This window comes from Molossus molossus, unplaced genomic scaffold (assembly GCF_014108415.1).
Source record: "Molossus molossus isolate mMolMol1 unplaced genomic scaffold, mMolMol1.p scaffold_m16_p_1, whole genome shotgun sequence".
Lineage (NCBI taxonomy): Eukaryota > Metazoa > Chordata > Mammalia > Chiroptera > Molossidae > Molossus > Molossus molossus.
The window spans coordinates 239,351,316-239,375,017 of NW_023425344.1; the positions used below are offsets into that span (position 1 = coordinate 239,351,316).

Below are 23,702 nucleotides of genomic sequence, written 5' to 3' on the forward strand. Positions count from 1 at the left end.
CTTTCTCTGCAGTAGCTTTCACAGTTGCTCCCTTACTACCCAGTCCCACCCCGTGCCCTCCTGGCATTCAGTATCATTTGTTTGAATTGTTACATTAGCTTATTATCTGAATGTCTTGCTGCTATTTACTTATTTTTTGCCCTAATCAGTCCTTCCTATATACTACTGTCTGAGCAACTGTTGTGAAAACACAGCCCTTGCTGGATTGTTTGGTTAATTTCCATTACCTTTAGGATGAAGTCTGGATTTAGGTGAGGTATCCACCATCTTGTCTCAGTCTGCATGTTGACCCATATCTCTCACGTCTCCCATTCCTTACTGTGTCTTCCTTTTCAGTTAAACCAAAACAACTTGGCATTCCCCTGCCATGCTGTGTACTTTCCCGCCTGTGTGCTCATTCGGATGGTTTGCTTCCGTCTGGAATGTGCCCCCACCCTCACCTCACCCTATGTGTCAAAATCTTCTGTCACTTCCTCCCTGAAACTATATTGGTTTGCTCCTCTTCTGTGCTCCCAGAGCACTTGCTGTTCTCGTTGCCATAACACTAAATTGACTTGTGAGCATGTCTTATTTCAGTCTTGATTGGTGCCTTCAGGACATGGTTGTTATCTTCCCTTTTGCATCTCCTTACCATCATGAAATGTGCATAGGGTTGCTGCTTGACATTTATTGAATTAAATTGCAGAGAAAAAGTTGGCAGTTGGTAGGGATTATCTCTGGACTCTGACTCTGATATTGGCCTGTGTTCATGAATGTGACTGATGTTTTCATTAGACTTTCTTTATACGTGGCCCACTCCATTTCCTTTGCGCACGAACCCATGTGGTAAATTCCTTTTTGATAGTACTAGAAGAAATGATCTCTTGAGGATGCAGTAATAAAAGACATATGACTCATCCTTCCTTTTCTTTGGTTTCCAAGTATCTCAATAGCTCGGGTTGCTTTTTTGTTTGTTTTTAAAATATGTGTATCCTTCAATCCCCATTTTTTTAAAATCTATTTTTGTTTTCATATTGTTGTCTAAATGCGTCTTTTTGTTATAATCCCTTTTAAATCATTTTTAGAAAGAGACAACTTACCAGATAAAAATATACAGACCCTGGTTGATAATGAGGTGTTCGTGGAAGTCAGTGATGAACTTCATGCACGTTTCAGACTTGAGTGTTTAGTTGAAGTTACTTATATAAATATGCTGTTTCCAGAACTTTTAGCATTCTTTGATAAAATTTTATAAATACTCCTTGTAAAAGTTGTGAGATCTTTGAAGAGGTAGGGGCTTCTGCTGTATCATATCCTCTACCTTGAGGCCAGTTTAGGGGGTTGCCACTTGTAACCCCTTTAATCCTGTGTCTTCCAACTGCTTTTTGGGGATAGCCACACCAATGCTTGAGGCTTAGGTTTGGAAAAAAGATCAAAGCTATTTTTTCAAGTCTTTAAATGAAAGTAGCACAGTGGAACATACTGTGTATTATCCTGACTTGATTTCACAAAATAAAAGCAATGTTTAAGTGCCCAAGTAGCTCTAAGGTGTCTGGGGATGAGTAGTTACAAGTAAGCTCATCAGATCTATTAAGGACCTGCTTATGTGTGCTTTAGTGACTGATGTAGTGGAGACAAAATGTTCCCTGGGCAGAAGAGATGGGCGCTGACATGAGGCCAGTTACAGTTAGGGAGGGAACAAATCTCACACTGGTAGATCAGGATAACCAGCATCAGATACCAAAAAAGGAAAAGAAAATGTTTTTAGAATAATAAAATGGTATAGCTATATACTCAAGTGGCAGTTACTATTTATATCTAAATTGTTGAATGGTTTTAAAAATGAGATTTTGTCTCAGAGCAAATGATGTTTTCCAAGAAATGTCATCCTTTAGCTCTTCCAGTAAAATAGAGATCTAAGCATTTATTCAGGTCACTTGCCATATGTCCAGCTGATCTTAAGCTCTTTGGGTGGTGAACTCATATGACCCGGCTCACCGGTAGCTATTAGTCCTGCTGTGACTAGGCTGCCAACAAACTCCACAGCATTTGAGGGGTAGATACACAGTGAATATGGGAAATAGGCAACCTTTTGCTAAACTATATAAACTACATGTTAATATTCATGTATGTGTGTGTAGGACATTGCCTTCTTTAGTACATGTTTACTCTTATAAGTACAATTCATATCCTCAAGTTGTGAATGCATGCTATAGTATTTATTTTTAAGATGGATGCCTAATTTTTTTAATGGTTATTCTTAGGTTAGGAATGTATCGTGAAGCAGAAAAACAGTTTAAATCAGCCCTGAAGCAGCAGGAAATGGTAGATACATTTCTCTACTTGGCAAAAGTAAGTATTCCTAATCTGAGTGAAATTTGTCTTAGAATAACTGTTTAGATTCTGGCCAACTCATGGAGAGAGTTGCCAGTTTCTTCAGGAATAGTTTGGCAAGTTAATATGTTCAGATTTAACTTTTTTTTTTTTAAACAAGAGAAAATGTTAGACCATATGCAGAATAACCATTTCAGGAGAAATTGATTGCTATGAAAAATAAGAAAACCCCTTTGAAAGATTGCCTTTTAGAGCAGAAGAAAATACCACAGGCTTACTACCCTCATGGGTGAGAGGCCCCAATTTTTTTTTTACAGCACATTGTCTCCCACCTAAGCAGACTGCAGAACAGGAATTGTTCTTTTGTAGGTTCTTTATTTCTTGGCTCTACCATGATAACTAAACCAATACTTCCTACTCAGTATAAGGTATTATATCAGGTCTGTTCCATAAGCAGTTTAATTTAACCCCTCTAGCAACCCCACAGGGTAGGTTTTGATAGTTCCCTTGTGCTCCTAAGGAATAGGAGACTTAAGGAGGGTCAGTAAGATTTCAGGGTCACTTGGCTGTCAAAAGGCAGCGTTCAAACCCAGGACTTTCTGATTCCGGAGCCCACCCACAGCCTTATAGTGCCATCCACAGCCACAATAGCAGTGAATTTACAGTATCAGGATAAAGTTTCTTCTGACCCTCACCAAGGTTACTTTAAAAGAAACAAACATTTAATGCACTGGTAGTTATGACATCATCTTGCTGTACTTCTAAGAATTGTTTCAATTAAAAAGTGTGGTGAAGGAGGTTGAAAAGAAGATGGAATATAAATGGAAGTGCTCCTTCTTCCTAAGTGTACTGTTCAAACTTAGCGTGCTGAAAGGACAGAAGCCGACCTCTGCTGTATGAACGCAGTGTGCTGACGTCAGTGTGTGCGCGGTGGTTTCACACGTGTCCGGCCTGCCTGGCATCTGAATCTACTGCACATGAAATGTTCAACTGAAATTCTTAAAGAGGGTCCTAAGAATCACAATAGACTTAAATTTTTCTCACAGCTTGAAATTAAAATTCAGGTCACACGGTTTGACTGTCATCTGCAATAATAGTCACTTGCCACATGCTTGAAAAGTATACTTTTAATTTTAACTATTGTTAAATACATGCTTTGACCTATTTTTCCACAAATTAATTTGGTTAAAACCATTGTCTACGTGACCATATAGAGGTAAAATTTACTTATTTTCTTTAATATATGAAGGAATGTTTGTTAAGTAATAGAGATCAGCAGATTTTAAGAACATCATTATTTCTTAAATTTTTAAATGGTTAATTTAAAAATAATTATTAAGTCTTTTATATTACTTAGTATATTAAAATATATTATTTATTGTATTTTAACAAGCAGTTTAGAAACATATAAAGTAAAAGTAGAAAATGTTTTACCCATATCCATTTGGCCTCTGTAAAGCACAAACTAGCTATATAGGAAGAATAGAAGATCCATGATCGTGAAGGAAAAAAAAGTCATAATCTCATGTTTCTTTACATAAAACAATTCTGTATTGTAGAGATTTCTCTTAAGTATATGGGTTATACATGCTAATGTCCTAATTGCTAATTAAGTGGAAGCCATCAAGTGCTAACTCTCTCAACATCCTGACCCTACACCTCACAAATCTGTTTCCCCTCTGAGGGTCTTTTTCCATAATCACCCTCTCCACAAGCTCTCCCCCGCTGTCCTTTCTCAGCTCTTGTTCATGGGTTATCCCTTCTCTGTCCTGTATCTACAACTTCAGTCTCATAATTGATTCATTTTTGCCAGTCTGTAGACATAGTCATGTCTGTTCTATCCTAAACAGATTTTCCCTTAAGTTCATAGCACTACAGGCCTACCTCAAGAAACAAGAAAAAGTTCTAGTCAACTTTCTAACCCTACAACTTAAAGAACTAGAACGTAAACCAAAAGAAAAAAAACAGAGCAAGTAGAAGGAAAGAAATAATAAAGGTCAGGTCAGAAATAAATGACATAGAAACTAAAAAAAATTCAAAAGATAATTTGAAACAAAGAGCTGTTTTTGTTTGGTTTGGTTTTATCCTCACCCGAGGACACTTTTGCATTCATCATCAGATAGAGCAGGAGGGAGAGAGGAGGAAGAGTGAGAGAAACATCGACGTGAGAGAGACACATTGAGTGCTTGCCCCACCCACACAACCCCAACCGGGGCTGGGGACAAACTGCAACGGAGGTACGTGCCCTTATTGGGAACTGAACCCGGGACTCTCCGGTCCACGGGCTGATGCTCTAGCTGCTGAGCCAAATTGTCGAGGGCAAAGAGCTGGTGTTTTGAAAAGACAGAAAAGATTGACAGACCCTTAGCTAGACTCACCAAGAAACAGAGAGGACCCAAATAAACAAAATCAGAAACAAAAGAGGAGAAGTTACAATTGACACTACCAAAATACAAAGGATCATTAAACAATACTATGAACAATTATATGCCAACAAATTGGACAATCTAGGTGAAATGGACAAATTTATAGAATCACAGTCTCCCAAAACTGAACCTGGAAGAGCAAGAAAACTTGAACAGACCAATAACAACTAAGGAAATTGAAGATGTAATCAAGAAACTTCCACCAAACAAAAGCCCAGGCTTGGATGGCTTCACGGGGGAGTTTTACTGAACACTCAAAGAAGAGCTAAAACCCATTCTCCTCAACCTATTCCAGAAAATTCAAGAACAAGGAAGACTTCCAAACTTATTTTATGAGCCAGCATAATTCTAATTCTAAAACCAGATAAAGACACTACAAAGAAAGAAAACTATAGGCCAATATCCCTGATGAATATAGATGCTAAAATCCTTAACAAAATATTAGCAAATTGGATCCAGCAATACAGTAAAAAAAATTGTTCGCCATGATGAAGTGGGATTCATCCTAGGGATGCAAGGCTGGTACAGTATTCACAAATCAATAAATGGGGTACACCACATAAACAAAATGAAAGATAAAACCCATATGATCATATCAATAGATGCTGAAAAAGCATTCAACAAAATCCAGTACCTATTTCTGATAAAAATGCTCAACAATGTGGGAATAGAAGGATCATATCTCAACATAATAAAGGTCATATATGAAAAACCTACAGCCAACATCACACTCAATGGGCAAAAACTAAAAGCATGTCCCTTAATAACAGGAACAAGACAGGGATGCCCACTTTCACCACTCTTATTTAACATAGTTCTGGAAGTCTTAGCTGCAGCAGATAGACATGAAGAAAAAAATAAAAGGGATTCTAATTGGAAAGGAGGAAGTGAAACTGTCATTATTTGCAGATGATATGATATTGTACATAGAATAAAGACTCCATCAAAAATCTACTAGATTTAATGAATGAATTTGGCAAATTAGCAGGATACAAAATTAACATCAAGAAATCGACGGCATTCTTATACACCAATAATGAACTCACAGAAAGAGAAACTAAAAAAAAAAATCTGATTTACCATTGTGGCAAAAAAATTAAGATACTTAGGAATAAACTTAACCAAAGAAGTAAAGGACCTCTTCACAGAAAACTACAGGTCATTGAAAAAAAAAAAAAAATAGAGGAATATATAAAAAAGTAGAAGTATATACCTTTTTCATAGATTGGAAGAATTAACATCATTAAAATATCCATGCTTCCCAAAGCAATCTATAGATTTAGTTCATTCTCCATTAAATACCAATGACATATTTCATGGAATTGGAACGAATATTCCAAAAGTTTATATGGAACCAAAAACCCCAAATAGCCACAGCAATCTGAAAAAGAACAAAGTAGGAGGGATCACAATACTGGATATCAGGTTATACTGCAAAGCCATTGTAATAAAAACAGCCTGGTACTGGCACAAAAACAGTCATATAGATCAATGGAACAGTACAGAGAACCCAGAAATTGACCCAAGACAGTATGCTCAATTAATATTTGACAAAGGTAGCAAGAACATACAATGGAGTAAAGACAGCCTCTTTAATAAATGGTGTTGGGAAAATTGGACAGCTACATGCAACAAAATAAAACTAGACCATCAACTCACACCATACACAAGAATAAACTCAAAATGGATAAAAGACTTAAATGTGACTTGTGAATGCATAACAATCCTAGAAGAAAATGTAGGCAACAAAATTTCAGACATTACATGTAGCAGAATTTTCACTGACACAATGCCTAAGGTAAGAGAAACAAAGGAAAAAATGAATACATGGGACTACATCAAACTAAAAAGCTTCTGCACAGCAAAAAGAAACTGGCATCAAAATGGAAAGGGAACCCACTATATGGGAGATTATAATTGCCAATGATAACATAAGGAGTAAATTTCCAAAATATATAGAGTACTCATACAACTCAACAAAGGAAGACAAATAATCCAATTAAAAATGGGCAGAGGACCTAAAGAGACACCCCTCCAAACAGGACATACAAATGGCCAAGAGACATATGAAGAAATGCTCAGCATCACTAATCATCAGAGAGATGCAAATTAAAACAACAATGTGGTATTACCTCACATCTGTCAGAATGGCCGCCATCAACAAATCATCAAACAAGTGCTGATGAGGGTGTGGAGAAAAGAGGACTCTAGTACACTGCTGGTGGGAATGCAGACTGGTGCAACCACTATGGAAAACAATATGGTGTTTCCTCAAAATATTAAAAATTGATCTACCATTTGACCCAGTTCCACTTCTAGGAATATACCCTAAGAAGCCTGAAACACCAATCAGAAAGAATATATGTGTACTCCTGTGTTCATAGCAGCGCTATTTACAGTTGCTAAGATCTGGAAACAGCCCATGTCCATCAATAGATGAGTGGATAACAAAGCTGTGGTACATATACACAATGGAGTACTATGCAGCTGTAAGGAAGAAAGATCTCTTATCCTTTGAGACGACATGGAGGGACCTGGAGAGTATTATCCTAAGTGAAACAAGCCAAGCAGAGAAAGACAAATATCACATGATCTCACTCATTTGTGGAATATAATGAACAAAATAAGCTGATGAACAAAATAGACCCAGTGACATAGAAGTAGGGTACAGCCTCACAACCCTCAGAAGAGGGGGTCGGGGGACAGAAAAAAGATAAATCGAAGAACATACATGCATATATGCATAACCGGTGGACCTAGACAACAATGGGGGTGGGTGGGGGTGGGGTCAGGAGGAGCGTGTCAATGAAGGGAAATGGAGAAATATCTGTAACAAAAATAAATTAATAAAAAAATAAAATATAATAGATTTTTCCTTGATCCTTGTCTAGTTACTGCTCAGTCTCTATAAGAATAAGCTCAACAATAAGTATTTGTTGAAGGAATAAATGAATGAATACCTCATACACAACATGTGGAGATAAAACTATAACTACACAATTTTGTATTGTAATATCTAGGGGATAATTTGTTACTAAGCAATTATTATAAACTTGTCATAACAAATACTATATTATTTTAAGAACCAGCACTGAAATGTGTCTTGGTTTTAGGTTTACATCTCATTGGATCAACCTGTGACTGCATTAAACCTTTACAAACAAGGCTTAGATAAGTTTCCGGGAGAAGTAACCCTTCTTTGTGGAATTGCCAGGATCTATGAGGTGAGGTTCTTAGTATTCAAAAGGTTATATGCTTCTTAAGTAAGCCTTATCCCTATGGGGCCCTAGGAAGGAGAACAATTTATAAAGCTATGATGGTGGGCCTGTAGTTTACCAACAGAGTAAGAGATTTTAGCGTATGCATTTAGTCAAGCTGACTTGTTATTGTGAAGTATATCACATATACATAAGTGTATAGAGAATGGTGTGAGGTGGGGCTTTAAATTACTTTTCCTCTATAAATAGCTAATTGTCCCAGTACATTTATTAATCCTTTTCCCAAGGTCTATAATGTCAAGTATAATTTTTTTTCTATATTTGGTAGATATGTTTTGGGGCCTATTATTTTGTTCTATTGGTCTGTCTGTCTAACCTTATCCCAAAACCATACCAATATCATACCATCTTAATTACTATAGTTTTATAAGACTTACTGTTTGGTACTAGGCTGGTGTGGCTCAGTGGTTGAGCACTGACCCACATAATAAGAGGTCACTGGTTTGATTCCTGTCAGTGCATGTGCCCAGGTTGTGTGGGCTCAATCCCCAATAGGAGGCATGCAAGAGGCAGCCAATCAATGTTTCTCTCTCATCAATGTTTCTTTCCCTCCCTCTTCCTTTCTCTCTCTCTAAGTAACATATTAAAAAAACCAACAACAACAACAAACAACAAAACTTACTGTTTGGTAGGGCACTTTGTTCATTGTTACCAGAAATGTTTTGGCTATTTTGGACTTTACTTATTTTTATAAATTTTAGCGTCATGGTGTCAAATTCCATGAAAAGCCCCATTGAGATATTATCCCCGCTACCTAATTACTTTAGCTTAACAATAACTCCCCATACTAGTTTGAGAAAATTATACCACCTGTTCTTGTTCACAATTGGTTATGCTGGCCCTTTGCTCTTCCATATTGATTTTAGGATTGGCTTATCAGGAACCGTTAAAAAAATAACTGTGCAGGGATAGTGATTGGAATTGAGTGGACTATATGAATGATGGGGTGGGGGTGGGCTGCCTTTCCTCCCACCCTCAACATGTCTCCATTTATGTTTTGGTTCTGCAACAAATATTTTGTAATTATCTCCATAAAGATGTTTTGTTGGGAGTCTCCAAAACCACCTAGGTTCGGTGGTTTATTGGAAAGATCTAAAGCAAAGGGAAAAGGCACATGAGGCAAAGTTCAGAGGAAACCAGGCACAGACTTCCAACAGTCCTCTCCCACTGGAGTCACACAGGGCACACCTGATTTTTTCAGCAACAAGTTACGAGCACATGTGCGAAGCGTCCATCAGGGAAGCACGCTGGGGTCTTGGTATACAAGGTTATTACTGGCGGCTGGTCATATAGGCACCCTCTGCCTATCACATACCAAAGTCCCAGGCTCCAAGAAGTAAAGCAGGTGTTCAGCATAAATGACATTGTACAAACAGTTTAGGTGTAGTGAGCCACTCTTATCACTTGGGCACAGTTTTATATCAATGTAGGGAACCAGCTAAGTTCACAGATGGCACCCAAGGGCCAACCTTGGAAGCCGACCTTTTTGGAATAACAGTCTCAGACCTGCTATGTTAACTTTTTCTGCACAGATGTATTCCTGTGTATAACTATGAATGGGATCCTTTTTTCTGTTGTATTTTTTATTTGATTATTTCTGGTTAGTAGGAATGCATTAATTTTTAAAAGTATGTTTCACACTAGCAACCTGGCTAAATACTCTTTAAATTTTAATTTCTTATCCAAAAGTTCTCTTAAATTTTCTAAGTAATAAAATAATCATCAGCTATAAACAGTTTCATTTTCTTCAGTTATTTTACCAAATTAAAAAGAATATCTTATGGGTTAGGACTTCCAATACAGTATTTAATAGAAGCATCTCTGTTGTCTTTTAAATTCCTTAAAATGCTAGGTATGATATTTTAAAAATTACTTTGTTAGAAAAAGAATAAAAAATATTGATAGTTTCTATATCTGGGCAGTAGTATATAAATGACTTTTATTTTTATTTATTTATTAAACATTTTTTTTTCTTTATTGATTTCTTTATTGAGAGAAGGGGAGAGAGAGAGAAACATCAATGAGTGAGAACATCGATTGGCCACCTCCTGCATGCCCCCGATGGGGGATCTGGCCCATGACCTAGGCATGTGCCCTGACCAGGAATCAAACTGGTGACCTCCTAGTGCGGGGGTCGACACTCAACCCCTGAGCCACACTGGCGGGCATGAATGACTTTTATTTGGGGCTTTATTTTTCAGATTTTTCTGTAATGAACATACATTGCTTTAAAAAAGAAAGACAATATTTTTTAAATTGTCTGGAAAGATTGTTTTCTCTTTTGAAATATAATTTTGATAAGCATGTAAATAGAAGATTTGATCATTAAATAAACAACTATATCAGTATGTCTGTGTCCTTACTTGTGTGACTCCACATTGACGGACAGAATTTCGACCGGAAACTTGGAAAGGACGGGTGATGAAACAGGCTGTGAAACCGGGGGCGTCCAGGCACAGTGTTGACCATCCCTTTGTAGTGAGAGCTCCTGCACCTTCGTGCTCTGCCTTCTGCGCATTTCCGCCCTCGTGCCAGCTTTCTCTTAGGCAGGAGGTGCTGGCAGAGAGATCTGGAGAACGATGGCATTTCTAACGTGTGGTCGCTGCTCAGAAGTTCTTCCAAGCCTCTGTTACAGTCACTGCCACTATGGCTGGGATAGGCCGGGCCCTGGAGCAGATCATTTAACCCGCCACTTCCTTCCCTTTCCTGCCTCGTTTTGGCCAGGAGTTGGAGGGGCATATCTTTTTATGAGTGTCCAGGGAACGGCTTTGTGAGAAAAGTAGAATTCCACTTTGCAGTCGGGAAGAAAGAAGTAGAGAGGAAAGCGTTCTAGTTGTGGGGACAATGTTATGCACAAATACGGTGCTCACGATTGAGCCCAGACTCAAAATAGTCAGATGCAGTATTTCCTCTTGAGTGCGCAGTTAATTTCCCTTAGGGCACAGTTTATCCTACAAAATTTCCAGTGTATCCCTTCTCTCTCTATGTGAAATGGCTTTAGAGTTCATTAGTCAAGTTTGTTCCTAGCATTACCGCCTACACTGTACATGCCTTTGGAAATGTTTCGTGTAGCCCTGGCCGGTTTAGCACAGCGGTTTGAGTGTCGGCCTGAGGTCCAGAGAGACTGGGGTTCGGTTCCTGCTAAGGGCATGTACCTTGGTTGCAGTTTGTCCCCGGCCCTGGTTGGGTCGTGAGGGTGGCAGCCACTCGATGTGTCCCTTTCACGTCGATGTTTCTCCCTCTCTTTCCCTGTCTCTCCCTCCCACTCTGTCTGAACAAAAAATGGAAAAATCTCCTTGGGTGAGGATTAAAAAAAAAAGAAAGAAATGTTTTGTGTATACATACTTTCCTCTTTTCCTTTACGTTCTTTTCTTTTTATTTATCGCATTCGTGTTGGTCTTGTACCTTTTAAATCTTTCCTGTTTGAAAAATGAAGGTGTTGTGCTGTCTGTTGCTCATTGCTTGTTTTTTTTTACAGAAACTTGTTTAAAAATGATTTATCCTTGTTCAGTTTATTTAGTTGTGGTCATTTTTCTTGAGGCATTTTGTTTATTAGTTCAAAATGCAGGTCTGTATTTGAATTGTTCTTTGTTAAAAGGTGTTTGAAATTAGAAACCGCCATAGGAAATATTATGCCTGTGGTCCTAGACTTTACTATTTATAAAAATGACTTTGGGGGTGTCTGAGAAGGGTGGCCCATCCTCTCCCTACTAAATCAGGTGGGATGCAGGTATTTGTTTAACAAGCTCACTAGGTGATTCTGTGTTTTGAAGAAGATTTTAGTTGTTTTTCAGCTATAAGCAATGAATGAAAAAGCCTCTTCAGGAGCTAAATCCAGCAGGATTTTGAATAAGAATTTCAAATATAAAACATGAGTTCGGGTCAACCTATGAATGTTTTATTGGGGTTTTGTGGGACTAATAAGTAGCACCCCAGTTCTCATTCCAAGCTGAGAACCGGTTGAGAGGCAGACACAAGATGCAGACAAATGAAGGACAGCCATTCACTTCATTACTGATAAAAGTGGAACTGAGCATGTGCGTTCGATCCGTGACCCAGAGGACTTAACAGGGTTCTGCCTCTGAGCGAGACAGACTGGTCCGCGCTGTCAGGGCTGTGACTATACTACCTGCGGGTGTTCTCTGCCTGGGAGAGCCGGCTCCACAGGCAGGCCGGCTTCCGAAGAGACCCGGGGCTAAGCCCTGCGTGCTCTGTTTGCCTCGTGGGATGAATGAGTGGGAGTGGGAGCGGGAGAAAAGGCCCCAAATATCATCCTAATACCAGCCTTTCTCCAAGTGTGGACCAGGGATTTCTGGGGTCCACAGGTCAATCAAAACGTTTTATAAAATTAACATTCATGAGATTAGTGGATGTGATTTTTTGATTTCTGGAATGTCCCCTCAGTTTGCTTCGAACCAAACACTACTGTAAAAGAATAAAGTCCTTAAATATAAATAAATAAATAAATAAATAAATAAATAAATAAATAAATAAAACCCCCGAAGTCTTAAAAATATGCATGATCACTTGATGAGGACAGGCGAGTGGCTCACATAGCAAGTGCCATGTAGCGAGAGGCAGAAGAGAGCCATGTGGCGTGAGGGCGTCGGGAAGTCCCCACGAGGGATGTGGAGCCTGAGCTGGCCTCGAAGGTGGATTTGAGAGCTGTAAGAATATTAATAACATTAAATGCATTATTTGTGATCAGAGAGACTCCTGGTACCCTTGCTACCATTCTTCCCCACTTTGGTGTATCCTGTGTATAACCACCAAGTTACTCTTTAAAAATGTAAATATAATCATGTTCCTCTTTCACTCTTAACTCAGATGGCTTTTCCTCATTCTAGAAAACCCCCGGGGTTTCTGCCATGGCTGTCGGAGCTCCTGGCTGCCCCTTGGAGCTCCTTTTATGCCACTCACACTGGGCAAGTGTGTTCTCACCTCAGCCTCTTACATTTGCTATTTCCTCTGCCCACATGTTGCTTCCCCAGATGTGCTCAGGTCTCAATCCCTCACTTCCTTCAGGCCTGTTCACAGGGCGCCTCCTCCATGACCCCTTCTGAAGCAGCACCCGCCCTGTCTCCTTACCCGGCTCTGTTTCTCTCTGCATCCCTGTCCTCACCTGACATCATACCATGTGTTTATTCATTTGTCTTCTCTACCAGATGTAACCTCCTTGAGGATAGTAACTTTATCTTCTTTGTTATATGTGTTCCCGGGCCTAGAACAGAGTCTGGCACATGGTAGGCTCTTAATAAATATTTATTGAATGAAAGAATGTAAACCAGTCAGAAAGAAAATAATTTCTTGGCACTATCAATAAAGTTTCGCTCTTCTGTCTTGATGGAGAATAGGAAATGAACAATATCTCATCGGCCTCTGAATACTACAAAGAAGTTTTGAAACAGGACAGTACTCACGTGGAGGCCATTGCATGCATTGGAAGCAACCACTTTTATTCTGATCAACCAGAAATTGCCCTCCGGTTTTACAGGTGTGCTGTACCTTCGATTTGTAAAACTACTTTCCAGTGGAATACTGGTGAACTAGTAATAAAGAGGGAATGAAAATGGAGAGGAATAATGTCTAGGCTATGTCTACATGAGACTAGAAATGGAAATACCCAGATGTTTTATAAGCATTAAAAGTGACATCTAGCCATGGCTGGTTTGCTAAGTGGTTAGAGCACCAGCCCATGGACCAGAGAGATCCGGGTTTGGTTCCTGCTAAGGGCACGTACCTCGGTTGCAGTTTGTCCGGGCCCTGGTTGGGGTCATGTGGGTGGGACAACTCAATGTGTCTCTCTCACATCAATGTTTCTCTCTCTCTCCCTCTCTCCCTCCTGCTCTATCTGAGATGAATGCAAAAATGTCCTTGGGTGAGGATAAAAAAAAGAAAATGACATCTGATAATTTGGAAATGCACAGATATTTGGCATCTTGTAGAAACATACCTGGGTAATTGCCTGAGTGTTTAACACTATGGCATTGTATTAATTAGCCATTTTGTCATTGGCCGGTAACAGTTTGATAGTTACTGGAGACACCTCTCACCATCTCTGTCTGCATTAATTCCACCGTGTATAATATAAAGACCTTGAAGCTGAAATGGGGATGAGATTTGCAAAGGGCAGCAGGCCCCAGCTTCTGAGCCCTGACGAGGACCTGAAACAGGGTCCCGTGTTTTGTGAAGTATTGTCAACTTTTGTCCAGATAATTTTTCAGTCTAAATAAATTCTGTTATCTGGTTCTCTTGTTTAAAACCTTTTTTTTTTTTTCTTATTGATTTTAGAGAGAGAGGAAGGGAGAGGGAGAGAGAGATAGAAACATCAATGAGAGAGAACCTTGATCGGCCGCCTCCTGCATGCCCCGCGCTGGGGATCGGGCCCACAGCCTGGGCACGTGCCCTGACCTCCTGGCGACCTCTTGGTGCATGGTCGACGCTCAACCACTGAGCCACACCAGCTGGGCTCTGGTTCTCTTCTGAGTACATACTTATTTTATTTAGAGCTGGTTTCTGGATTAATTTTTAAATTTTGATTTCCTCTTCAGCCTTTAGGTAAGATACAAGGAAATAACTGGCAGCTGACAAGAGTTCTCCCCAAATACGTATAAATGATAATATAAATGCTGTCCTGTTATACGCAGCTGCAGCCGGGGTGGATTTCATGTGCTTATCTGAACTCTCTTGTCCTTTGACCTTTGGGGTTAATGATGCGTAGAAGCAAATGGGCTTCTTGAGCTGTAGCGTGAAAGCTAAGTGGGTAACAAAGGGATCCACCGACGGTCTGGTCTTCCTCGGTGGGAGCCCGTTGGTGGTCAGTAGATGCAGCTAAACCACAGAGTACTTATAACCAAAACCAGGACTCAACTCGGCTAAAAACCTGGAGGTAAATGCTCAACACAGTCCTCAAATTAGATTAGAAGGTCTTAGGAGTTTACCTATGGGCACGAAAGCTTTATGAAGCAAAAATGTGTGGGTTGTACTTTACGTAACCATTTCGGTCTTATTTTGGTTCTCTGACAAAGCTTTTGGGGGAGAAAAAGAACTTACGTAAGTTGTTTCTGACCTTGCCTCTGGATACATTTCCCATAACTAGTACTATTAAAAAAGACATGCTTTTGTATTTGCTTTCACATTTTTTTCATTGACTGCAATACTTTCTACTTAAATTTAGGGGTGTTAAGATGATCAAATACATTCATTTCTAAATTTGTAAAAAATATGTATCTTAATATTTATAAGCTGGTCTGACACCAAAATATGTGCACTCTTTTCAAAAAGGCGACTCCTGCAGATGGGGGTTTATAACTGCCAGCTTTTGAACAATCTGGGGCTCTGCTGCTTCTATGCCCAGCAGTACGATATGACTCTGACCTCCTTTGAGCGTGCCCTTTCTCTGGCTGAAAATGAAGAAGAGGCAGCTGATGTCTGGTACAACCTGGGACACGTGGCCGTGGTATGTTGTTCCCCTAATACAACTTCTGTCCTAGATAAGGTAGCACAAGTGAGTTTGAAGACATTTCAGGTGTTGTAAATCCAGGTTTGGTGACAGTGTTAGGGAGCAATTTAGAGATTTCTAGGAGTCCCCATACCTCATTTTATATTCCCACGTCAGATCCTCTTACATACAGTTCACACCTGGCTCCTGGGAGCGGTACTTGCTCATTTTCTGCTCTGGCAGAGCAGATTTATGTGAAGACCGGTGGGAGGAGCCGGAGGGAGGAAGCGTGCGGGTGGGCATGGGCGGACCCGTGTTTTTCTCTTGTAGGGAATAGGAGATACGAGTCTGGCCCATCAGTGCTTCCGGCTGGCCCTGGTCAACAACAACAGCCACGCCGAGGCCTACAACAACCTGGCCGTGCTGGAGATGCGCAAGGGCCACGTGGAGCAGGTCAGTGAACGGGGCGTGGCCCTGGGCAGTCTGCCTTCTTCAAAGAAATGCTGTTCTGTGTAGCACCTTTACTTGCTGTGATTCAGCAGTGAGCCCTCAGGCCTGACCAGCCAGGGTTTGAGTCCCAGCCCTGTCATGTATCAGTGATGTGCCCTTGCCCGAGGTACTTAACCTGTGTCCAAAACACAGCACTTGGTTTTATTAGGACAAGTCTGCACCTTCCCGGGCTTCCCTGTCTTCGTCCCCCATCCACCATCTAGCTGTCCCCCATCCACCATCTAGCTGTCCCCCATCCACCATCTAGCTGTCCTCCATCCACCATCTAGCTGCTGAAGCCAAAATCCTAGGAGCCACCCTGGAAACCTCTTTTTTCCAACTGCCTCTCCTGCCACCCCATGTCCCCAGCGTGGTCGGCAAGCCCTTGACAGGTCTACCTCCTGCCACGTCCTGAACCTGGCCACTTTCCTGTGCTCCTCACCCCCTCTCCAAACTGCTCTCCCCTCTTACCTGGACGACTACGAGAGTGTCCTAGCTGGTCTTTTTGTTTCCAGTTATATCAGCTAGTAAGCGTGCCCGACAAGACATCCTCCTCAGATCAGCCGCAGGGGTTTTTTATAAAAACAGATTATTTTATTACTCCTTTGCTTAGCGTCCTCCAAAGCCTTTCTCTTTTCCCCTGGAGTAAAATCTGGACTTCAAACCTGGGCCTACGAGGCCCCGTGGAATGTAGCCTCTGGCTCCCTCTCAGGCTACATCTTCTGCGACTACCGTGGTTTCCCCTTTTCCACGGTTTTGCTTTCCTTGGTTTCAGCGACCCATGCTCAACCATGGCCCTAAAGTATTAAATGGAAAAATCCAGGAATAAACAGTTCCTGAGTTTTCAATGGTGCGCCACCCTGAGGAGCATGATGGAGCCTTGTGCAGTCCCAGTCCATCCTGCCCGGGGCGTGACTCATCCCTTGGCCCCCTGTGCCACGCCGCATGTCAGTCACTCACAGCCGGCTCGGTTATCAGACAGAGACCACATTTACATAATTTTAGTACAGGATATTGTCATAATTGTTCTATTTCACTATTGTTAATTTCTTATTGTGCCTAATTTATAAATTAAACTTTATCATAGGTGTGATTGTATAAGAAAAACATAGAATAGGTGGGGTTTGGTGTTACCCTCAGCTTCAGGCATCCGCTGGTGGTCTTGGAGCATATCCCTCGGCTGAGGGAGGACTACTGTGCATCTGTTGCGCTGACTTCTGGACACATTAGCTGCCTGGCTTCTCTACAAACATGCAGTGACTGTCCTTGCTTTAGGGCCTTTGGAATGTTCTTTCAGATCCTGCAGTGACTACTTTTTGTCACTGAGGTCTCAGCTCAGTTCCCCCTCCTTAGAAAGCTCACCTCAAACGTCAGTGTACGGGAGCCCTCAGGCAGTCGTGTGCTCTGTTATTTCCTTCACAGTGCTTGTCATTTTACAGACATTGTCGTGTTTACATGTGGAATGCCAGCTGCGTGGAGGCAGGGACTTTCTCTGTCTGCTAACTGCTGTATTTTCAGCATCAAAAACTGCCCGGGCAGTGGCAGGTGCTCGGTCTATATTTGTGAAATGAAAGGTTGATACATAACACAGGGTAATAATAGTATTCTGAAGGTGTTTGTGTGAGGATTAGCGGATCATACATGTAAAGCACTTGGCATAGGAGAAGAGTAGTATTGAGCACATGGTAGATGCGCAGTGAATTATGTTATTATTATAACAGAATCTTAAAATGCTAAATATGCAATATTAGTGGTAATCAAGGGTAGATATTACTACATTCCAAACTTTAGAGATGAAGAAACAGAGACTCGAGGCGGGTTAGTAACTCCCCAAGGTCACAGACACAGTGAGCAGCATGCCTCCTGGTCTAAGCACGATGGTGAATTTAACAAACAAGGAGAGAAACATTATTGAATATTGCTTTTCTTTCATAAATTCCCCCAAAGTAAATGAGATGGATTTGTATTTTTTTAAAACCTCACCCGAGGATATGTTTTTATTGATTTTACATAGAGAGAGGAGGGGTTTAGGGGGGAGAGAGAGAGAGAAAAAAAACATGTGAGAGAGAAACATCTGTCTGTTGCCTCCCATAGGCACCCCCAATAGGGGTTGAACCCGCAACCTAGGTATGTGCCCTGACCCAGAATTGAACCCGTGGCCTTTTGATGTAATTTATTATAGCATTCATAGGAAATTAATAAAAGTGTTCAATGAAGATGAGTTGAATAATTTATAGTTACACAGGTGAGCTTAGAACAGTGCAGAAGACAGAACCAGAATGGCTGGGGTAGAACAAGAGAGAGAGAGAGACATCAATGGGAGAGATAAACATCGATCAGTTGCCTTTCTTATGCACCCCGACCAGGGATCAAACCTGCAGTCTAGGCAAGTGCCCCAACCAGGAATTGAACCCGCAACTTTTTTGGTGTATGGGATGAGGTTCCAACCAACTGAGCCACCCAGCTGGGGCAGATTTGTATTTTAGGAACAAACCCTAACTACTCTAAAATGGGAACTTGTTCTGCCTTGGAACTTTACTTATGTCCATATGAAGCAAGCCCCTTCTCTGCTTTTCTCTGTTCCCACCCTGGTGATTTTCTTCCCCCTTCCTTATCGTAGTTTCTTCAGTATACAACTGATTTGAAATGTTTTGGTGAAAGGTTTCATGATACTAACCCCATTTTATTATTATACCTCACTTAAAAAAAGAAAATAATCATAAAACAAAAGCATACATGCACCATTCTATATGAACTGTCATTTTATTTTTCATTAAAAAAAGCAAGATGTATGAATTTGTCCTCAGGGTCACTGATAGAGATTTCAGGTTTAGCTACAAGCTGGAGGGTTGCTCAGCAGCTTAGAACGCTGACTGTGGTCTTAATGACGAGTGTACGAGCATCTCATGTCACTCATGGCGCCTGCAACGTATGATCCTCTGAGCCTACAGGGGACGAAAAATTGATGTGGATTTTTGTGTGTATGTGTGTGTGTGTGTGTGGGGGGGGGGGGGGAGAACAGAAAGCCTGTCATTTTCAGTTGCGTTTGGTTGTCATTTTCAGGTCAGCAGTACAATAGATGCTGCTGCTCATTGTCACCCAGCACAGAACCTGGGCTTTGAAATTTACTGTGGCTTTGGTTGTTTTTGTTGTTGTGTTAGAGAACAGATCATTAGATGCCCACTGCATCAGTCATCAGTAACAAAAACTAGATTAAAAAGATTTTTTTTTCAGCATCGAGAGGTTTATATTTTAAGTTGTCATGTTGAAATATAAATTTTAAAAGAACATTGGTTCTCAAATAACAAAATCTACCCTGAGTTTTCAATTCTCTTATTTTCTCCATATTTTGAAACATTTTATTATTCATCTAGTTTTGGCAAGATAGAAGCAGTTAGTTGTGTATCAGTAAGTTGTATTTCATGAGGAATGCCATCTATATTTATCACATCATGTTTATTAAGGCCCTATTCTGGGTGAAGGATTCTTTTTTTAAAAAAATCACAAATATAGTGCTGATGTATGCTCATATATCTTTACCTTTCTTCCCACAGGCAAGAGCGCTGTTACAAACTGCGTCATCCTTAGCACCCCATATGTACGAGCCGCATTTTAATTTTGCAACAATTTCTGATAAGGTATTCTCTTTCTACATCAATTTACCATCTGATATGTTTCTTTTTTTTCCCCCTTGGTTTTAAAAAAAAGTACAGATAAATAAGGACATTCTAACCATAACTTCCTGAAAGGAAGGACATTTTTAAACACAATTATTATATACACATATGTCTTTCCTTAAGGGACAGTTTAATAAACTTTACAGAACATAATCACTGAATATTGACTAAACCTAACGCCATTATGGATTGCAGAAGAATTATTTTATGTTTTAAAATAAATATGACATTTAGTCATTAAAAATATACTCACTAAGTGACTGCTGCTTTGGGAAGGATTTAGTAATTGGTTTTTACAGCAAGGAAATCCTGTGTATTATTTGTAGATCATATTGCCACCAAGTCTCTGGCATGATTGCTGTAAAAATATGGACAGTAGCCCTGGCCAGTTTGGCTCAGCAGTTAGAGCTTCGGCCCATGGACCAGAGAGTCCCGGGTTTGGTTCCCAAAAAGGGCATGTAGCTCGGTTGCAGTTTGTCCCCAGCCCCGGTTGGGGTTGTGTGGGTGGCAACCAGTCGATGTGTCTCACATCGATGTCCCCCCCACACACACTCTATCTGAAGATAAATGCAAAAATGTCCTCGGATGAGGATTGAAAAAAAAAAATAGGGACAGTAGTGCCCTGGCGGGTTATGCTCAGTGGTTAGAGTATCAGCCTGTGGACCAATGAGTTGCGGGTTCGATTCCAGTCAAAGGCATGTACCTCAGTTGCAGTTCATTCCAGGCGTTTGTCGGGGTCATGTGGGAGGCAACCAGTTGATGTGTCCCTCTCACATCGATGTTTCTCTCTCTCTCCCTCCTCCCACTCTATCTGAAGATAAATAGAAAAATATCCTCGGGTGAGGATTAAAAAAAAAAAAATAGGGATAGTAGTGGAAGCTGTTTTCGCAATGAACAATATGGGGAAAATGCAACTTTTAATTCTGTTACAAGCCAGTTAATATCCAAGAGCTAAAAGGAATCTTGTGCCATTTGTAGTAATAATAAGAAAACAAACAGAAGACATCTAATAACTAACTTTGCCTGACAATCCCTTTAACATGGAAGGTGAGTTTTGAGGATAAGGAACTGGCTAAAAACGTTTGCTGATGTGGAAACTTTCTTTATGGACCAAAGACATTATAAAAATATGTCATTGTCCATAGCGTGCACGTAAAACCATCCACACTCTCATTTCTGGTTTGAACCTAAGATAAGCTATCATTTATAAGTTGTCATTTTTGAGTGCTTTTTAAGTGCTAGCCACTGTTCCAGGTGCTCTGTACACCTTTTCTGATTTTCCTAACAACTGTGCAGTGTCGGTATCCCTTACCTTCCTTTCTATGAATGATGTTGTTTTTTTTTATTTATTTATTTTTGGTACGTACCCCTAGCAGAAACTGAACCCAGGACTCTCTGGTCCGCAGGCCAATGCTCCAACCACTGAGCCAAACTGGCCAGGGCTAAATGATGTTGTTTTTAAAACTTGAGCCTCTGCTATGTACCAGGCACTGTTTTAGGCACAGAAGACGTTACCGATAAGTAAAACAGACCAAAACCTCTACATCATGCAGCTGATATTCTAATGGAACCCAAGGCATGAGAAGCTTAAGAGGCTCGAGTCACAGGTGCAGATGCACACCAGCTCCTCCTGCTGCACAGGTGTTTCCCCTGCACTGTGCTGCCTCGCAGTTAAACCTCACAGGAGGCTGGATTCCTCCCTCAGGAACGTCATCACACTTAATAATATGTAACTCAAGTGAGAGATTTCTTTAAGCAAAGGTTCTACTGCCATTAGAGAAAACAGTGTGTTGAAGTGCTATGATTTAAAACAAGAAACTTATGTTTTTAATACATATACATGTTGTTTTAAAAAACCCACCAGAATGGAATTATCTCGATTTTTGGGTGTGCGCGCACACTAAAAACCTCACTTTTTAGAAATGTGTACATGACTCAAGATACATTCAGATGGATTCTGATACTGTGTGTTTGTATTTGGCACTGGTCTTTAATATATCGTTTATTGAAATCAGAGACACCCTTTATAAACTTTTAAAACAAGGTATCTTTTCAACATTAATGTACTACCGCTACTTCAAACCTCCCAGAGTATGTTATTTTATCTTAAATACAATAGTTTCTGCTTGAATTTTCTGTCTGAAACATAAGGCCCTAATCAAAAGACGTCTTTGTGGTACATTACAAATAGTTGCCCTAAGGCTTTCTCAAACTACATCAAGTTGGCCGTGTTAGCATGTAAATGTTATTTTATTTTTATAATACTATTGGTGATAGAAAAGAAAACACAGATTATAAATTTATAACTAGACAGCCGTCATGGAGCAGAAATTATTTATATAATTGGTTATTTTATTTTTATCATATATTTTTTAAGACTGAATTGGTATCTAGGTACAAGAATCCTAAAACCCAAGTAGCATAACCAAGCGTTTTACCTTTAAAAAGTCTTTGAGTTTGGACAGTAGGCAGATAGCATGCCTCGTTGTGACTTCTTTACTCACTGGGGGTTGGGGGCAGTCTGTGGTCTCATTCTGGTGTCTCTGGCATTTCTTACAGATTGGAGATCTGCAGAGAAGCTACGTGGCCGCTCGGAAGTCCGAAGCAGCATTTCCGGATCATGTGGATACCCAGCATTTAATTACCCAGTTAAAGCAGCACTTTGCTATGCTTTGATTGTTCCTTCAACCCAGTATGTTTTTATTAACGTATAATACTAGCCTGTGCTTGATCATCGTGAAGATGACATAAGGGAGTTTAAACAAGAATGTAAGTTAAAACCTTCTTAATAACTTTATATTATAAAAGACAGGTTTTCAGCATTTGTAAGTAGATCCTGAAGGCTTTTCCCACATATAGTAGATTATTTATAATTTTATAAAACATTTTCATGAATTTTCTCAAATTTTTATAAGTGCATATTTTTAATGTTTTTAAGCTTGCCATTAGCTATCATGTAGCTTCAGAGGTCTGAAATTTGCCTTTAAAATTGCACTTTTATGGCTAAACATATGTATATTTATCCTAATTAGAGACTTTATTTAAAGCTTAAAAATGGTATTTAAACTATTTATCATATGCTTTGTGAGAGACTACATTTTCTTATACATTATTCTTTAAAATAAATCAGTTTGGCTCAGCGGTTAGAGCGTCCGCCTGCGGTCCGGAGAGACCGGGTTCGGTTCCCGCTAAGGGCATGTACCTCGGTTGCAGTTTGTCCCCGGCCCTGGTTGGTCGTGCGGGTGGCGGCCACTCGATGTGTCCCTTTCACATCGATGTTTCCCTCTCTCTCTCTTCCTCTCTCTCCCTCCCACTCTGTCTGTACAAAAAATGGAAAAGTGTCCTCGGATGAGGATTAAAAAATAAATAAATAAAATAAAATAAATCAGTGTGTAAAACACCATCATTCTGTTATTTTTATGAGTTTTTATTTCAGGTATCTGAGATAAAAATGTCTTTGAGAAGTCCAGTAATCTTAGAAATCAAGTTATCACTTTAATTTTATTTGGAATGATGTGCCACCAAGTGGTTTTTCCCCCGAGAGGCTGTTCATGGGCGATCGCATTGTCATTGTAAGAACATCAGGATGAGAAATGGGGTCCCAGCCAGGAGTCCCACCTGTGCTCAGCCAGCCCCAGGAGGTCGGTCTCGATCCCAGTCCTGGACAGGCCCTGAAAGGGTCTCCCGTATTAAATGAGCTCTCCTTCAAGTGCCCGTACAAGGAGGTGTGTCAAAGGGACAGGGCCAGTCAGACGTGCATTTGGGACTGTAGGATCAGTTCATGTTATTTTTCCTTGCTTAACTTCATGAAACTATTTTACAGGTCCTTATTCGTTTCTGTTCACTTTTGTATAAATAGTACTACTTAGCTGACAGGACAAACAATGTGAATTCAAGGCATGATAGATTGTGAGGGGCTGGAAGTAACTTCTGAAAACATGCAGGGAATCTCTTCGTGGCGCAGATGGAGGAGCAGGGCCCAGCATTGCACTGTGGCTGGTGGTATAGTCACGACTGGAGCCCACAGTCTGGGTCCTGAGCTTTAGGCTGTAACCTTTCCTGGTTCTCCGGAATGTGG

The 23,702-nt window shown here is 40.3% G+C and overlaps 1 protein-coding gene across 3 annotated transcripts in view; it reads left to right on the plus strand.

The window, feature by feature from the left end:
- TTC8 (tetratricopeptide repeat domain 8) overlaps positions 1-22,475 on the plus strand; it is a 49,538-nt gene extending 27,063 nt beyond the window's left edge. For 2 of the 3 annotated variants that reach the window (XM_036263627.1, XM_036263626.1), the window contains 7 exons: positions 2,244-2,331; positions 7,853-7,963; positions 13,372-13,511; positions 15,302-15,476; positions 15,789-15,911; positions 19,502-19,585; positions 22,184-22,475. In XM_036263627.1, the coding sequence (XP_036119520.1) occupies positions 2,244-2,331; positions 7,853-7,963; positions 13,372-13,511; positions 15,302-15,476; positions 15,789-15,911; positions 19,502-19,585; positions 22,184-22,300 (838 nt within the window). In that variant the 3' untranslated portion in view covers positions 22,301-22,475. Of the gene's footprint in view, positions 1-2,091; positions 2,107-2,243; positions 2,332-7,852; positions 7,964-13,371; positions 13,512-15,301; positions 15,477-15,788; positions 15,912-19,501; positions 19,586-22,183 lie in introns of those variants that run through there. The other variant, XM_036263628.1, reaches the window with a different exon arrangement.
- The last annotated feature ends 1,227 nt before the right edge of the window (positions 22,476-23,702 follow it).